We start from the raw sequence: 17,844 nt of genomic DNA on the forward strand, positions 1-17,844 counted from the left end.
GGAATCAGATAAAGCGACCAGAAAGAGCACAGGAGCAAGGACGCAGCAGGTGGGTAACAGGCAGGAGGGGAGGGGAGACTTGGGAGCAGCACTGAGAGAAAATTGTCACCTTTTTAGATGAAAGGTCATCAGACTTTCAGAAAGAACTCTGCAGTTCAAAGAAATAACCTTCATGTAACTGCCTTTTATAATATTATATATTTATTCACATTCTCACCCTTGGGTCCTCTCCAACTTACTGGGCTCTAATAGTCACTTAATGATAAAGAAGGAACAAATCTGAATCCATACCTGATAGGACAGCTGGATCTTCCCCATGTAGAAGGTTCTTGAGTTTCTTACAACCAGATCCAATAAAGTAACCAGAATCTACATAAAACCTGGTGTGTTCAAATATTCAATATGAATTTTTTTTCCAGCCAGGATGCAACATAAAAAAACAAAAACCTCTCAATATTTCTGACCAATGAGTAAGGGAAGAGGATTGCAGATGAGGAGAGGGGATGGGTAGCAGAAGGCCTCTGAATTATAAAGGGTAGGAGTACGTGAAACTTTTTTTGGAATTCTTCAAATTCTATTTTCTGCTTGCACATATGTGCTTTAACTGCAACTAGGTCAACCAAGCCTTAGGATAATGCTCTCCTATAATATTGAAAATTATTTATGCTTCCATAATAACAGTGGTCTACATAAGCTTACCTTGTGATTACATGGTCTGCGTACAAATGGGAGCTTTAAACTACAGTAAAACTGTATTCTTTTTTTAAAAAAAAGTTTGGGGGGCAGCGCCCGTGGCGCAGCGGTTTAGCGCCGCCTGCAGCACAGGGCGTGATCCTGGAGGCCCTGGATCGAGTCCCACGTCAGGCTCTCTGCATGGAGCCTGCTTCTCTCTCTCTCTCTCTCTCTCTCTCTCTCTCTCTCTCTCCTCTGTCTCTGTCTCTATGAATAAATAAATAAAATCTTAAAAAAAAAAAAGATTTAAAAAAAGTTTGGGTCACATGAAAATCATCGCAAATCACTGTTGTGTGTAGGGTAGATAATCCAGTGGCTACTCCCTTTACACAGAGCACTCCCTAGGCACATGGATGCTGAGCTCTTCTCTCTTAGATACTGGACTTCCTTTCCATCAGCTTCAATGTCCTGCCGATTTCCAGCCACAGAGTTGCCCCCGTGGACTCATTCTGTCGTTCTCTGAGAACTTTGTGAGGACCTACTATGTCCCAGGCCCCATCCTAGGTGATAAATAAAGAGACCGAGTTCCTGACGTTGGAAAAAAAAAAAAAGTTTCTGAACTCATGGGAGAGACTTACATTCTCTTGGGAGAGAAAGACAAAAAAAAAAAAAAAATCAGCAAATATGAAATAGGATTTCAGGCAGGGTTAAGTGCTGTTAGGAAAGCAGAAAGCAGGGTCAGAAGTTAGAAAGGAGATGGGTAGCTGTCTCCCACAAGGCCTCTGAATGTCTGAGGGGGTGATATTTCAAGCAGGGGCCTCAGCAGCTGTGAGGGCATAAGCAGTCTTGGGAGAAAAATGCTCCAGACAATCAGCAGCATCAGGAAGCCCTGCACTGGGGGAATGCTGAGCACCTTGGAGAGTCCCTCTCATCAGTGCCCCATGTCAGCCACTCTGGAATACCCCATCCCTCATCTCCAGGAGCCTGTCCCCCCCCCCCACTGCCCTGCACCCTGAGTCCCACCCCCACCTTCTCTGGTGTCTACCTCTTCTATGACCTGTCAACATAATCTGACCCAGTGAGTTTCTCTGCTAGTTCCACTTGACAGGGAGGTCAAAAAAAAAAAAAGAAAAAAAAAAAGAAAAGAAAAAGAAAAAAGAAAAACAACTTCTGATTTCTCTGCCACAGGTAGGAAAGATAATTCATGTACCCAGAGGAGGAGGAGGGGTGGGAAAGGAGGATGTGGAGAGGTTAGGTGGTAAGGAGGCAGGGGGCCGAGGACATGGTCAGTCTAGATCCCTAGTTGGGATCTGGGGGCTACTGCACCCAAGAATCAGACCCACGAATACTGGTTTAGTGCCTGTAGAATTAAAGGTTTACATAGGTTGGGGCTAACCTCCAGTGATGATGATGATGATGATGATGATGATGATGATTTTGATGAAAAACTAAGTGCAGAATAACAACGGACTTATGGATGAGCTTTTAGAATATATTTCATTCAACATTCATCATTGGGATGGGGAGCACCCAGCTGATGCCATCAGTGGACCCTGCAACTCTTGATCTTAGGGTTGTGCATTGGGAATGGCACTTAGAGAAAACAACAAAATGCGTCAATGGAGGACTGCTTCCACTCAATGGACTCAATACATCTTTTTCTCTGAAATAATGGAAAAGAAGCCTCAGTTTAGGTTCACAGAACTGCTACAGAATTTGAGCCAATATGTTTCTTGTGACACCAGAATTTTCTTAGATGAAGCAAAAGAAAAAAATTGAAGAGGGAACACTTCTTGGTAGAGGCCGTAGAGAAATAACCTCACCAGAAGTACCACTGTGTGGAGCTAAAATACGGAGTGAGATCAAAAGACCAACTTGTTCTAAGATATTTCAAGATCCATGGAGAATCTGCACCATGTCTTCCTGATGATTGCTACTCCTCCACATCCAGTCTCCACATCTCTTGCCCACATGATGAAAACAGCCTCAGAAAAGGTACCCCTGCTTCTCTACCCTCACCCCTGATGGCCCATTCTCCATATAAAAGCCGGGGTCAAGCCAATCTACGGTTCTGCTCAAACCCTCCAAAGATTTCCCATTGTATTCGAACAGAAAGAATGTCTGTGCTGCAGCTTCAGCCCCTACTGCTCTCCCCTCTACTCCCCACTTCTGAAGTCCTTAGCACCCAAGGGTGCATGACCCCTAGGTCCTCTGCACCACATCCATCCTCTCTGCCCAAGACACTATCCTGCCCTCACAGCCATTTGGCCGATTCTCTCCCCACCCTTCCAGTCTTTGCTCTATTCTTCTTTTCTCAGGCAGGAGGCCCACCTTGGCCACCCTGACACCTAAGTTCCCTCTCACCCTCGCCCTAGCACCCTGAGGCCCCTCAGCCATCTCTTTTTTTCTTTTCCTCTTCTTTTTTTATTGCAAGTATTCCTTTCTATCAAACTACATGACTTGATTTGTTGGTTTTTTTTTTTTTTTTTTTTTTTATCACCTCTTGTCCCTTGCTTGGATAGAAGCACCTCCAGGGCTTGCCACACAGTGTGTCTGCTGAGCTGTTGTCACCCCGAGCAGCAGCCCCGGGCACAGGCATCACCAGAAACCGGTTGAAGAGATGAATCAATCAGTGCAGGTATCAGCATTGTTGTGAGTCGGCCTCCTTCTTTTTAGTGGGTGTGGGGAAGCAGAATTCCTTCAAATTTCCCCTGTCACGGGTACTCAGGAAATTATTTAGGACGGGAATGGTTTGACTTTTGTGCTGGACACAAGTAGCTTCGTCAGAGATGTGCTGGGCCAGGTGCCAGAGCCACCTCGAGGAGCTCCGCGGGTTGCTCCAGTAGAAACTGGACTGCTTGTTCTGCCCAGATTTCTAATAATGATCTTGTTCGCAAAACTACTTTGACAGGCGTTTTCAGGACCACTATTTTGTGATGACACTGTAAACAGAAAGATTGGGACGCCTGGGTGGCTCAGTGGCTGAGCATCTGTCTTTGGCCCAGGTCATGATCCCAGGATCCTGGGATCCAGTCCCGCATCAGGCTCCCTATGGGGAGCCTGCTTCTCCCTCTGCCTATGTCTCTGCCACTCTCTCTCTGTGTCTCTCATGAATAAATAAATAAATCTTTTTTAAAAAATAAAAATAAACCAAAAGATTAATCTCAGCTTGAATGATTTTTTTTTAAAGACCAGAAAATTATAAACCCGCTACTGCATTTTTTTCCCACCAGTTTTTGAGACTTGTGGGTGTTAGGTTTCCATATAATAGTCATGAAAGCAAGTAGCCCTCATAATGCCTCTGTAATGTGTGCAGTAACAGTCTTAGATACAGTTAGGTTGCTTCAAGGGCTTCTGTTCTTTATTCATTTTCTATAACACGGGTTACAAAAAAATAGAGGTTGTCATACTCGGTAGTTGGTTATAAAGCTATGAGGCTGTGTTTGGTTTGTGGATTCTTTTTTACACTAAGAAGTTTTTATTTCATTAAAAATTTTCGTTAAAAAATAAAAAATAAAAAAATTTTCGTTAAAAGTTTTTATTTCATTTTTTGCATTAAAATATTTCAAACACACAGGAAATTATCCTTATAATTCTACAGGCCAGGAGCACCTGGATGGCTCATTCAGTTGAGGGACCAACTCTTGGTTTTGGCTCAGGTCATGATCTCATGGATCATGGGATCGTCGAGTCTGCTGCCTGGCTGGAGCTAGGGGAGAAGTCTGCTGGGCATTCTTTCCCTCTTCCTCTCTCTGCCCTTCTGCCCCTCCCCCTGCCATCACACCAGCCCACGCTCTCTGTCCCTCCCTCCCACCCACCTCCAAATAAATAAATGAGTACAGCTTTATAATTCTACATGCCAAACACCTGCATAATTCCATCCAGCATTATCAAATAGTATTTTGTTTTTAACATGAAGTTATATGGCTGCCTATAGAGCTAAAAAAAAGTGACATGATACTATGTCACTTGATTTTTATTTTGGTGAAAAATCACCAAATTAATACATCAGAAATGAATATTTCCGTCTGCCTTAGCTCTCTCTAATCCTGTACTATTATTAAAATATGTTCTTACAGTGCCTCTGTGATATAATTACCTTAGATCCGATGTCCTGTACTTTAGTTGATACAGTTGATAGTACAATTCATGTGTCAGGTAACATTAGTGAAGTGAAAAAAGAGTTCATGAAGTACTTAGGCATCATTGAAGAAAAATATTAAAATATAATACTCAGTTCATTGAATGTTCTGCTATTTATTTATTTATTTATTTATTTATTTATTTATTTATTTATTTTTAAGTAAGCTCTATGCTCAGTGTGGGGCTTGAACTCATGACCATGAGATCAAGAGTCACATGCTTCACTGACTGAGCCTGCCAGGTATGCCCCATGAAATCTGTCTCTTTAAAAATATTTTAGGGGAAAAATATTTTAGGGTCATCTGGGTGACTGTGCCACTTAAGTGTCCAACTGTTGGTTTCAGCTTAGGTCATGATCTCAGGGTCATGAGACTGAGCCCCGCGACTGGCTCTGTGCTCAGCACAGTTTGTTTGTCCTTCTCCCTCTGCTCCTCCCCCGACCTCCCATATCTAAAATAAATAAAGCTTTTAAAATATTTTATTATACAAAAAAACTAAAGTTAAAAAAAATTTTTTTTTACCTAAAAGTTCTGTAATTCCTGACTAAATATCAGAATCCTCATCAGTTAATAGACGATCTCTCTCTTGGTTATAGTATTTTACTATGACATCAAAGAGCATCTTCTTCTGTATTCTCAATCTTATCTTTTGCTGTTTTGCACTAACTGCTGATTAGCTGTGGCTATAACTGGTCAGGGAAATATCCAAACATTTAATTGTTGCATTAATAAGCTGATTGTCAACCCCAGAGGTAAAAACAAACAAACAAAAAACCAAACCAAAACAAAACAAAAACAAAACAAAACAAATCAATAGTTAACATTTCCACTAAACTACCTAAACACTGATAACATCTAATAAAGTCTAGCTTACATTTAATCAGATCTAAAGAGACTAATTTTGAGGAGAAGAATTTTAATAAATTCTGCTGGATGATTATGAGAGTAAATTAGAGAGAATAGCTTTTTTCTTCACCAAATACCACCACATACATTTGTTTTCAAGGAATTAAAATATTTTTTGGTCACCTTTTCATTATTTCTAGTTTTCCTAGGTTTTGTTCAGAGGAGTTCATCTGCACTTGGTGTTTCCATGAGGGATTCCCTTGCTTTTCCCACTTCGATTATTTTTTTTTAACTTAAAAAAACTTTTTTTATTGGAGTTCAATTTGCCAACATATAGCATAATACCCAGTGCTCATCCCGACAAGTGCCCCCCTCAGTGCCCATCACCCAGTCACCCCAATCCCCCTCCCACCTCCCTTTCCACTACCCCTTGTTCGTTTCCCAGGGTTAGGAGTCTCTCATGTTTTGTCACCCTCACTGATATTTTCACTCATTTTCTCTCCTTTCCCTTTATTCCTTTTCACTAATTTTTATATTCCCCAAATGAATGAGATCATATAATGTTTGTCCTTTTCCGATGGACTTATTTCATTCAGCACAATACCCTCCAGGTCCCTCCAAGGTCTCTTTATTGTTTATTCATAGAGACACACACACACACACACAGAGACAGACAGACAGACAGACAGACAGGCAAAGAGAGAAGCAGGCTCCACGCAGGGAGCCCGATGTGGGACTTGATGTGGGACTCGATCCAGGGTCACCAGGATCACACCCCGGGCTGCAGGCGGCGCCAAACCACTGCGCCAGTGGGGCTGCCCTATTTTTAACTCTGAGGAACCTCCACACAGTTTTCCAGAGTGGTGTTCTGTTATTATTTGAAAAAAAGATACTAAATATTTGCCCAATCAAGATGCATTTTTATTCCACCATAAGATATGTGACGAATTATCTTCTAGATTCTCATGTTGCAGATGAAAAGATTAATGCCAGTTGAATTACTTTTCAACTGGAAATGCCAAACGATATAAGGCCACCTGGCTGCTGTTTCCTGCAGTGGTGTCTAAGGAAACCCTGTTTCTCTGATGGTATCCCTTTGCTCTCCCTGTCTCAAGGGCCGAGGAACACTCAGCCATTTGTTTGGGTCTTTCTTGGCTCACTGTGAATTAAAGAAACCTACCATGTGCAAATAGGACCACAGTTGACTAAGTGGGTCCACAGGTCCCTGATCACCTAACACCTCCCAGGATCTGAAGCTTTCTGGTTCTCAGCGTTAGAGTCTAATGTTCTTTTCTTATTTGGCTGATGTGGGAGAAAGCATCAGATATCAGGATCTCCCTGCTGGAATCCTAACAGGACCCAAGGTTTTATACTTATAGTTATTGAGAGCTGGTTTATGCAAGAGTGATGGGTACTTTGGAGTTAGGAGGGAAAGAGGAGGGAGACTCATTCAGGTTATATGGTTTCCTGAGCATCTCCACAAATGAGTCTGGTTTTGTGATAGGGCTTATCTCATTGGACTGTGATGTTTTGTTCTATGAATATCTCCCCTACAGGTGATAGATTCTTGCAGGGCAGAGATAAACAAACTGGTAGAAATTGTGTTGGTTTTGTTATCTTAGGGTCATAAAACAATGATAGAACCTTGGAAAACACTCAGGGTTGGCACAAGGAATGGATGATTGACAAATCATTACTGAATTCATATGAATGAAACCACTCTGATTTCCAACGATCTCATAGGTCATAACCGGTGATTTTCTATGTTAGATCAAATAAGAATTCACAATGATTAATTTATAAAACAGAGATGTTGTTAGCGTATATGTATGGTTGTGTTCTTAGAACTTAACACGCCAAGGACAAAATATGTGAAAGGATTTTTTAGCTATAAATTATTTAAAATAAAAATGATCATTTACTCAGGTAGACATAAGCTTAGAACAACCTCTCTGTCTAGAGAAGTGTTTGAGAGAATAAGATCTTCCTCCTTACTTAACTGAAGAATTTGTATTTTAATTGAAGCCTCCAAAATATTTTCCAAGAATGGAAGGTGAGTCAGTTGAAAAATACATAGCAATATCTGTGGTTTCCAAACAGCTTAAAACAGAAGTAAGTAACCATCAGGTTGATAAATAACATCCACACAGCCAACCAATATTATAAAATTCTTTCATATCTAAATGAAAAAAATAAAAGTTACCTTAATATGTATATAATAAATGAATTTAATGTTAAGATCATTTAAATTTACTGAATTACAATTTTTCTTTCCAAAATTAACCTTTAAATAGACATCAAAGTCACAAGCCACATTGATTTTATTTTCTGCTAAGGTTGATTATAAAATGATATGATTTAGCTTTTATTGGTTGGTTTGTTTATTCATTTTTTAAGTAGGCTGCATGCCCAGCATGGAGCCCAGCATGGAGCTTGAACTCACAACCCTAAGATCAAGAGTTGGCTGCTTAACTGACTGAGCCACCCAGATGCCCCGATCTAGCTTTTATTTATTTTTCATTTTTTTTAACATTTTATTTATTTATTCATGAGAGACACAGAGAGAGAGAGAAAGAGAGAGGCAGAGGCAGAGGGAGAAGCAGGCTCCATGCAGGTAGCCTGATGTGGGACTCGATGGCAGGACTCCAGCATCACACCCTGGGCTGAAGGCGGCGCTAAACCGCTGAGCCACCTGGGCTGCCCTGATCTAGCTTTTAAAGGCAACAATAGGTTAATTCCAAATTTAAAAAAACTACTAGTCAAGCTTATGAATTATTGTACACATCTGAGAGAATATGAGATTACTAATTATAATTTTACTCAAAAAGGCAGAGATAACTGTTGTTTCTTATTTTTAAATTAAAATATAGTATTAGGTTAATCTTAACTTGAGTTTCTGGTCATTCCTCTTTAGAGTTCATGAAATTTTTCATTATCCTAATTATGAGATCATAATTAACATTTTGTTTTTCCTTTAAATCAAAATTATAAAAGTAGTAGCTATAGTAAATCTTTCGCAGAGCTATCAAACTGGTAACCTATGTATTAAATTTGGACCATAACTATGGATTGTTTGGTTGTAAAGTATTTTGAATAAAATTAACTTGTATAGAAATGGCAGCTTTCATGTAAAATTCTGGGTTTCAAGCTTCCCTATAAAAAAATTCATAAGATCCCATAAAACACCGGGCTTGAATTCAAATACTTGAGCACAGAGAGTTGATACGAGTTAGTGGTTACCCCCTTTGGATTGGCATGTTGTTTCCGGTTCACCACAAACCCAACCACTCCATTGTATCCCAGCGTGGTAGGGACTCAGTTACCATTTTCATGATACTGTCCTGGTTTTCTATAGTAAAAATCAATTTCCCTGTACATATTTATATGTCTATGATAAATGGGAAAAGGAAAAATAGCCTGTGAGGGCTATACATTTCAAGCAAAACAATGGTATATATATATTTTTACATGTCTGATATTTAAGTACTCCCTGGCTCTCTGATCTCTCTGGCTCCCAAAAACTTCTTAGTTTGCTACCTTTGAGTTAATGGCCAAAAAAAAAAAAAAAAAAATTCAAATTAACAACCTTTTAGTAAAGATTTGAGATTATACATGGCCCCTAATCAATCAGGCCATGTTTGTTAGTACTAACCTTTTGGCCTGGTACTGAATAGGTGTTAGAAAAAGATACATAAAGACTAATGGACCTTCAGAAGCCAAACTCTAAATAAGAGAGACTGGGATAGCCACATATGAAATGTGCAAAGGCAAGTTTTATGAAGTCACTGAGAAGGACAAATAGATATATTATAAGTAAGTCCAAAACTGGAAAAAAAGAGTATTCTGCAGGAGCATCAAGGCAGGATGTTAATTTATTCAACAAATGTTTATTGAGACTTTTTTTTTTGTGCTAGACACTGATCTACATGCCAGGAATATAATGATACCCCAAACAGGCAAAAATCCTTGCCCTAATGGAGCTTATATTCGAGGGTGGAGGGGAGGGAGGCAATAAATAGACAAACAAAAAGCGAAATATGTCGTGTGTTGGTTAGTGGTAAGTTCTATGGAGAGAAAAGAAGAGAAGCAGGGCAAGATGGGGTAGTATTGCAATTTTAAAAAATACGTGTGGGAACTAACATTGGGAAGATGATATGTAAGCAAGGATCTCAAAGAGATGGAGCAGAGAAATGTGCGTGCTGAGAATGCAGCAGCCCAATGCAGAGATGATAAACAAAATAGCTCATTCTGTGCATAGAAATAAAACTCAAGAAGGATATATTTTTTAAAGATTTAGGGGGGAGGACGAGCAGGGGGGGAGGAGGAGGAGCAGAGAGAGAGAGAGGGAGAAAGACAAGTAGATTCTCTGCTGAGCACAGAGCCCAACTTAGGGCTTCATGTCATGCTCTGAGCCAAAATCAAGAGTCGGCCGCTTAACTGACTGAGCCACTCAGGCCCCACAAACTCAAAAAAGGATATCGTGGCAACACATACCATCACCACGGTCATCTTTATTGAGCAGTTCATATTCAAGTGACCATTGTGCTGAGTGATGAGGATGCAAGGGGGAGAGCATCTGCATCTGATGAATGTACAATTTGTCCAGTGTTTAGGATAGCTTATGCACACACACACACATGTGCACCAGGTATATATGCATAGGATATATATATAAAAAGAAGATATTTATTCAATGAGGAGACTGTACTTGCGCCATTCATCCATGAAACGTTTATACACCCTACCCACAGCGAGGCGCTGTGTTATTCAATGTGGATGCAATGGTGGATGAGAAAAGGACTGTCCCTAAGTACCTCACACTCTAGTGGGAATAAAGACAAGTAAACAGGCAATTTAATGAAGTGTACAAATGTTATAGTAGGAAGAATACAGTGTGTTCATTAGGATGCAAATTTTGTTTTGACTGAGGAAACCTTTGTCCAAACATATTCTGGAAGTCAAGTGAAACCTATTAACGGTGGAGTTGCCCTAGCTGATATAGGCAGTTGAGAGACCTACCCTACACAGGTGCGGGAGAGGTTGATTCTGTACCCTAACATTTCTAAAACGATACACATATGTTCTTGCAACATTAGTCATAATATTATTAGTAAAAAAATCAAATAACTGTAAAAAGCAAACAAATGTCAGCAAAGGTGGTTCATCTTAATGCTTCTTGCCAAACAGATGCAAATTTGCAGTGAATCCTGCAGCGATCACACTGTTTTACCACTGTTGGCAGAGTTCTCAATTCAAGTGAAGTAGTTCTTGTAGTTATTGGAAAATTAAGAAATGGCTTTTCTCATAAATAGGGGAACTAATATTTCTATTTCTTGACTGACATTTATATAGGTGTGTTTCCAATTGCATACCTTTAACCAGCTTTTTTTTAAAGTAAGCTGTACACTCATGGGGCTTGAACTCACAACCAGAGATCAAGAGTCACATGATTTCTCTCTTTCTTTCTTTCTTTCTTTCTTTCTTTCTTTCTTTCTTTCTTTCTTTCTTTCTTTCTTTCTTTCTTCTTTCTTTCTTCTTTCCTTATTAAGATTTTAATTTATTCATTTGAGAGAGAGAGAGAGAGAGCATGAGTGACAGCAGGAGGTTGGGGCGGGAGGAGGGAAATCACAGAGAGAGGGAGAAGTAGACTCCCTCTTGACCAGGGTGTCTGGGGATCATGACCTGAGCTAAAGGCAGACACTTAAATGACTGAGCCACCTAGATGCCCCAAGAGTCACATGCTTTTATCAACAATAGCTAAATTATGGAAAGAGACCAAATATCCACTGACTGATGAATGGATAAAGAAGATGTGATACACACATGCAGTGGAATAATTAGCCATTCAAAAGAATGAAATCTTGCAAGAAAAAAAAAGAGAATGAAATCTTGCCATTTGCAACAACGTGGATGGATAGAGAGAATATTATGCTAAGTGAAATGAGTCACAGAAAGACAAATATCTTATGATTTCACTCATGCGCAATTTAGGGAACAAAACAGATGAATATAGGGGAAAGGAAAAAAAAAAGAGAGAGAGGTAAACCGTAAGGGAGACTCTAAACTATAGAGAACAAACTAAGTTACTGGAGGGGAGGTGGAGGGGGATAGGCTAAATGGGTTATGGGCATTAAGGAGGGAGGGCACTTGTGATGAGCACTGGGTGTTATATGTAAGTGTTGGAACACTAAATTCTTCTCTGAAACTAATATTATACTATATGTCAATTAACTAGAATTTAAACAAAAATTTGAAACATAAAAGAAAAAAAAGAGTCATATGCTTCACCAACTGAGTCAACCCGGACCTTTAACCAGCCATGTTTTGCCAAATGCACTTTCTTCAAAAAGTTTTGGTTTGAAAATTTAACTTCCAAGCAAGTAAATCTTTTTTTTTTTTTTTGCGTTAAATTCAAGAACAATCAGTCAATTTTAACATTAGTTCTCTTTTGCAAACCTTTTTTTACAAACAAAAACAAAGAACAACCCCTTCTCCCCAAACTACTAGATTTAAGAGGCTTTTGAAGATGAAGAGATTTCTTATTAGTAACTTATTAAAAACTCCTCTGAAAACTATGCTTTTATGAGAAAGAACTAAAATAATGTTTGTGTTTCTCTATTCCGAAGGCTGACACATTCAGTTGTGCTAAAGGGCAAACATACCAAATACGTTTCACTCATTCTCATTTTATAAGTTAGCAACACTTTGCTGCAATAAGAATGATAAAGCACTGATAAAAGTATGGAAATCTAAGTCCAAATCTTGATGCCATTAGTTAAGTGTGGAAACTTGGCAACTTATCTAATTTCTCTGTTTCCTTATCTATAAAATAATCAGTCTAAACTAAAGCAGTGGTTTCCAGACCTGGCTGATTCTTGTTTTAACATAAAAACTCTCTTTTTTCTTTTTACAAAACTTAATAGTTTGTTTTGTGACTTAATGTTTAGAATTTCAGGCTAAATGGTATAGATTTAAATCTACCCATATTCCTCCTAATTTCATCCAACATTTTTTTATTAAATATGTCACACATAAAATAGTATATAAAAACATGTACTATTTAAAGTGTTTTGGGCGGGGTGGGCCTAGGTGACTCAGTCAGTTGAGCATCTGACTCTTGGTTTTGGCTTGGGGTCACCATCTCAGGGTCCTGGGACTGAGTGGGCTCAGCACTCAATGCTAAAAGTCTGCTTGAGATTCTCTCGCTTTCCATCTGCCCCTCCCACCACTCATGCTCTCTCTCTAAAATAAATAAAATCTTTACAAAAAGCAAATTAATAGATGTAAACAAAACTGAAAGATCATGAAACGGCATTATTATAACCATGCTGTTTAGAAATAGGAGATACAAGTTATAAATGGTTGTCTCTCAGGATGGGGAACTGAGTGAGAGTAGCAGGGTAGGGAACTCCAAGTTTTTAATAAAACCTGTAGGACCATTTGAATGTATCACATTCAATAATAATATTTTTAAAAATACATCAGAATGCCAGCTTTCTTCCTATACTGTGTCTTAGAGATTCATTTATCCTTCAGAGTCTCAGTTTCCCCAACCATTACATGGGAGTTTTATCCCTTACTCAGGCCTATTGTTAGGTTATAAATAATACATACAAAATGCATAACAAATTGTGTAGTACAGGGAAAGGCCCAATAACTGGAAACTATTTTTATTAGTGTATTTACTGATAAATTACACTCGTCTTTATGTTAGGAATTTCTAGAGATATACTATATCCCCAAGGGGAAGTGATGGGACAATTTCTTTTAAAGATTTTATTTATTTATTTATTCATGACACACACACACACACACACACACACACACACACACACACACACAGAGGCAGAGACACAGGCAGAGGAAGAAGCAGGTCCCATGCAGGGAGCCCGATGTGGGACTCAACCCGGGTCTCCAGGATCACGCCCTGGGCCAAAGGCAGCACTAAACTGCTGAGCCACCCAGGGATCCCCAATTTGCTTTTTTTTTTTATTCGTAGTGGATAAGAATCACTTCCACTTGGTTCCTCATCTTCTGCCCATCCAGTAGTCTTCCTCAGGGTTCTCTTCTAGGCCCTCTTCTCTTATTATTGCTCTACTTTGGGCACTTTATCTTTCTTTTATCACACTTCTCCTGATTATTGTTATTTTTTTGCTCCTCCAAGATGGAAATCATTCCTGTCTTGCTTCTTTAATGGTTTAAGCAAATGCAGCAAAAGATATAACCACTAATGAGTTATGTATGCATCCCTCCTAACTGCCTGGGTATGAGGCTTTTCTTTCCACCTTCAGCAGCATCATAAGGAGAAAACTGCAAGTAGATGAAGTAAGAGGAGTAGAACAACAGGTTGCTTAGTTTGTCCTGAAATGTGAAAGTTAGGGAGATGTTTGGGAAGGGCCTACACAATGGAAAAAGGATACCCTTGCAGAAGATGATCTTGGATTATAGATGGTAAGGACTGGTAATGAGCTAACATGTCTTTTTTTTTTTTCTGGTAGTATGGATGATAGAACCTGATCATGGTCATTGTAAAAAATAAATATTATTGGATTTATGCTGCCTCACTTGTCTGATGTAATCACTACGTAGAAGGAAGCTCTAATAGAGGAATAGAGAATCAATACACTAACCACTACTTTAATCATATTTGAAAAGTCAATTCTTGGAGATAGTCAAGAGATCAGTGGTTACCAGCAGTTAGGAGGATGGGAAAGATGAAGAGGTGAAGTATAGAGATGTTCAGGCAGTGAAACTATTCTGTATGATTCTATAATGGTGGATGCATGTCATTATACATTTCTCAAAACCCATATAATATAACAACACAAAGAGTAAACACTAATGTAAACTATGTGGTTTGAGTGATAATGATGAACCAGAGTAGGTTCACAGAGTGTAACAAATATATCACCTTGGTACAGGATGTTGATATGTAATGGGTGCAGGGGATACATGTGGATTCTACTTTCTGCTGAATTTTTTTGTGAACCTAAAACTGTTCTAAAAAAAATTAAGTAACTTAAAAAATCAGTTCTTCCTTACAAAGTTCTGAAAGAATAACGACAACTGAAATAACCTTCTTTTGAAAGTGAGAGAACATGGATATTTGGAGGTAAAGCCACATTCCTACTCATTGTATGAATAAGTTCCTCTAATCTTTCCTCACCAATCCCTTGTGCTGGAGGATTTGAAATAATTTCATCTCCTAGTCTGTTAGGAAATAATATGTGAACTTTTGTATTATATGTGGGATCAAAATTTCAAATATACATTTTAACCTATTAAAACTTATTTAGACATTTCCTATTTCCACAAAGGACTTCAGGGAGGTTACAGTAAAATACATGAGTAATAAGTTTATTAGATAATAGAGCATCACCAAAAGAGGACAAATTAGGATTATAAATAAAAGAGAAAGAATATATGTTAATTCCAAAGTTATTATGATTACTATGATGTGATAGAAAATTTTTACTGTGAGTTTTCTGATAACCTTGGATCTTTTTACTTTGGCTAAGTCATTTTTCAAAATTATAAAGCATATGATCAAAGAAGATAGAAGTTTTCCTGGTATAAATTCTTAAAAAAATTTATGTGGTAATGTCTTCCAGAGCAGTTTTAGAGCAAATGCAGACATGGATTAATTTCCCCATGGCTTTTCTTTTATTGGCTTCCGAATAAAACAAAAAACATAACATTTAAGTTTTGCTCAATGAAGACTGTTCCATAAGAGCCTAAACACAATGTATTACAGTATCTTGGCTAACACTAACCTTAAAGATTCCTTTGCTTATATTTCATCAGGTAACCCATTCCCAGATTCCTTTACTTCTTCTGAAAAATAAAAATAAAAAAGATAAGATAATTTATGGCTTAGGAACCTGTAGAGACTACTGTTTGAATCTTCAAATTCTAATTCCTTTTAATTTTTTTTTTAAAATTTTATTTATTTATGATAGTCACAGAGAGAGAGAGAGAGAGAGGCAGAGACACAGGCAGAGGGAGAAGCAGGCTCCATGCACCGGGAGCCTGACGTGGGATTTGATCCTGGGTCTCCAGGATCGCGCCCTGGGCCAAAGGCAGGCGCCAAACCGCTGCGCCACCCAGGGATCCCCCTTTTAATTTTTCAATAGCTTTGTGATTGAAAAATACTTTGTGATTCATTAGAACTTGACAAAGACAAACTCCGTTGAGAGGTGTCATTACTTCTTAGGCACTTATTTTGCATTAGATGACTTAATACTACATCAATGGCATTAGAACCAGTAAAACAGTCTTTGTATGTTTATAAATTATGCTTCCTTTTAATTTCCACTTGAGTCTGAAGAGAGTGAATAATACCATCCTATAGCTGAGTAGATTGAAAAGGACCAGAGCATCCTGAAAAGAAAAAAAATTAAATGTTTTTTACAAATTTAGATGACACAAAAACATGTAAGTTTCCCGGTTTTGACAACCTTATGCTTTTATATGGCATCTTTGCAGCCAGTGTCTCCAGTTTTTCCTCCTCTCATCTTAAGTAAGCTATAACTTATTTACTAAGATTGCACTGTTTGCTGATAAAAAGAGTAAACCCAGGAACTTGCTTTACTGATATGAAATGTTATTGTGTGAATTATATACCCTTAGTGTTGCATGATTAACTACTAGTGACACTTAATCTTGAATATTATTATTTTAGGGGATATTTAAAAGGAATGCACACACACACATTGGAGTCTTGAGTATTAGAGCCACAGCTTCAAGAGGCTCTTTGCTTTCTCTTTTTTCTTTTTGCCTTTTTTTGGGCAATGGCAAGCTTTTCATGAAAGAGATCTAGGGCAAGGAGCTGAATAAAACTAATCAATTTATCTACCAGTTATTCTGTAAGAAAAAATTTGTGAGGAATAATGAGAACCTGAAAACAATAAAAATGTTGATCATCTGGGGGAACATTTAAGTAAATTATGTCATAGACTTACTGTGGAATATTGAACAGTAGGGAATTTGGAAGAGTGAGATATATAGCCCTGGAGGATTTCATTAAGTATGTAAAACAAAACAAAAATGAAAGACAAGTAGACATGTGTATACTATCATCTTAGTTATGTAAAAATGAATTCCTGAATTACAAACATATATATGTAAATAAATAGAAAGAAAGGTCTAGAAGGGTCACCTTCAAACAATTAACCTTGTGTTCACTGTTTATTCTACATATTTGTGAACTTTCTAATAATAAACATTTATACAGGGTGCCTATGTGGCTCATTGGGTTAAGCCTCTGCCTTTGGCTCAGGTCGTGATCCCTGGCTCCCTGGGGAGCCTGCTTCTCCCTCTGCCTATGTCTCTGCGTCTCTCTCTGTATCTCTCCTGAATAAATAAAATATTTTTCAATTAGTTGGAGATAGTAAAAATTTTCTTTTTAAAATTTTTAATTGAGATATAATTCACATACCACAAATTCACCTTTTTAAAAAAATTTATCTTTATTTTTTAATTATTTAAAATGTACAATTCAACGGGTTTTTAAAGTGTATTTACAAAGTTGTGCAACCGCCACTACGATCAAAACCCATACTTCAGCAGTCACTCCTCAATCTTCCGTATCCCGGTGAATTTTTAATTAAACACTTTTTAGAATGACGAGGTACTAAGCTGAAACATCTAGACTGGTTTCTCGGGGTTGTGTTGTTAGAATCCTAGAATTTAAGCTCTTTCCTCCCTTGACTGGAAACAGGATGTCCAATTCTACATTATATATAGCCTGATGTTTAGGACAAAGCGACAGTAATAGAAGCCCCATCTATTAGGCCGAGATCCTGTGGATCGTGCGGAGTGTGGGGCAGGCAGTGGGACGTGGACGGGGAGGAATCCGAGGAGGCGGCGAGGGAGTGATGGGCGAGTCGGCCGAGGGCAGGCTGCAGTGGGGTGGAAAGGCGAGGAGCCTGGGATTGGTGCTGACAAGGTAAGGCCATCGGCCCCCGTAACCTTCCTTAAACAGGCAGGCTAGGTTAAGGAAATACTTCTCGTGCTTGCCGCCTCCTACTTTAGCTCTCTGTTGTTCTAAGTGTAGCCTTCTGCGCGGCAGCAGCAGCATGGGCGTCCTCTGGGAACTAAGGAGAAATGCAGAGTCAGACCCTACTCCCAACTGCATCTGGACAAAGTCCTCAGATGATCCGTGTGCGTACTGAGGTTTGGGAGG

The 17,844-nt window shown here is 38.7% G+C and overlaps 1 protein-coding gene across 1 annotated transcript; it reads right to left on the reverse strand.

Annotated features, from left to right (window-relative positions):
- Positions 1–256: 256 nt before the first annotated feature.
- On the reverse strand, positions 257–17,739 carry DEPDC4 (DEP domain containing 4). The gene is given in 14 exon segments (XM_038559172.1): positions 257–342; positions 345–369; positions 3,480–3,614; positions 3,903–3,985; positions 3,988–4,044; positions 5,337–5,468; positions 5,471–5,517; positions 5,519–5,560; positions 7,583–7,760; positions 14,737–14,870; positions 15,470–15,595; positions 15,781–15,855; positions 15,857–16,040; positions 17,499–17,739. Coding segments are annotated over 14 exon segments (1,545 nt in total).
- Between the last annotated feature and the right edge of the window lie 105 nt (positions 17,740–17,844).

This window comes from Canis lupus, chromosome 15 (assembly GCF_011100685.1).
Source record: "Canis lupus familiaris isolate Mischka breed German Shepherd chromosome 15, alternate assembly UU_Cfam_GSD_1.0, whole genome shotgun sequence".
Classification (NCBI taxonomy): Eukaryota; Metazoa; Chordata; class Mammalia; order Carnivora; family Canidae; genus Canis; species Canis lupus.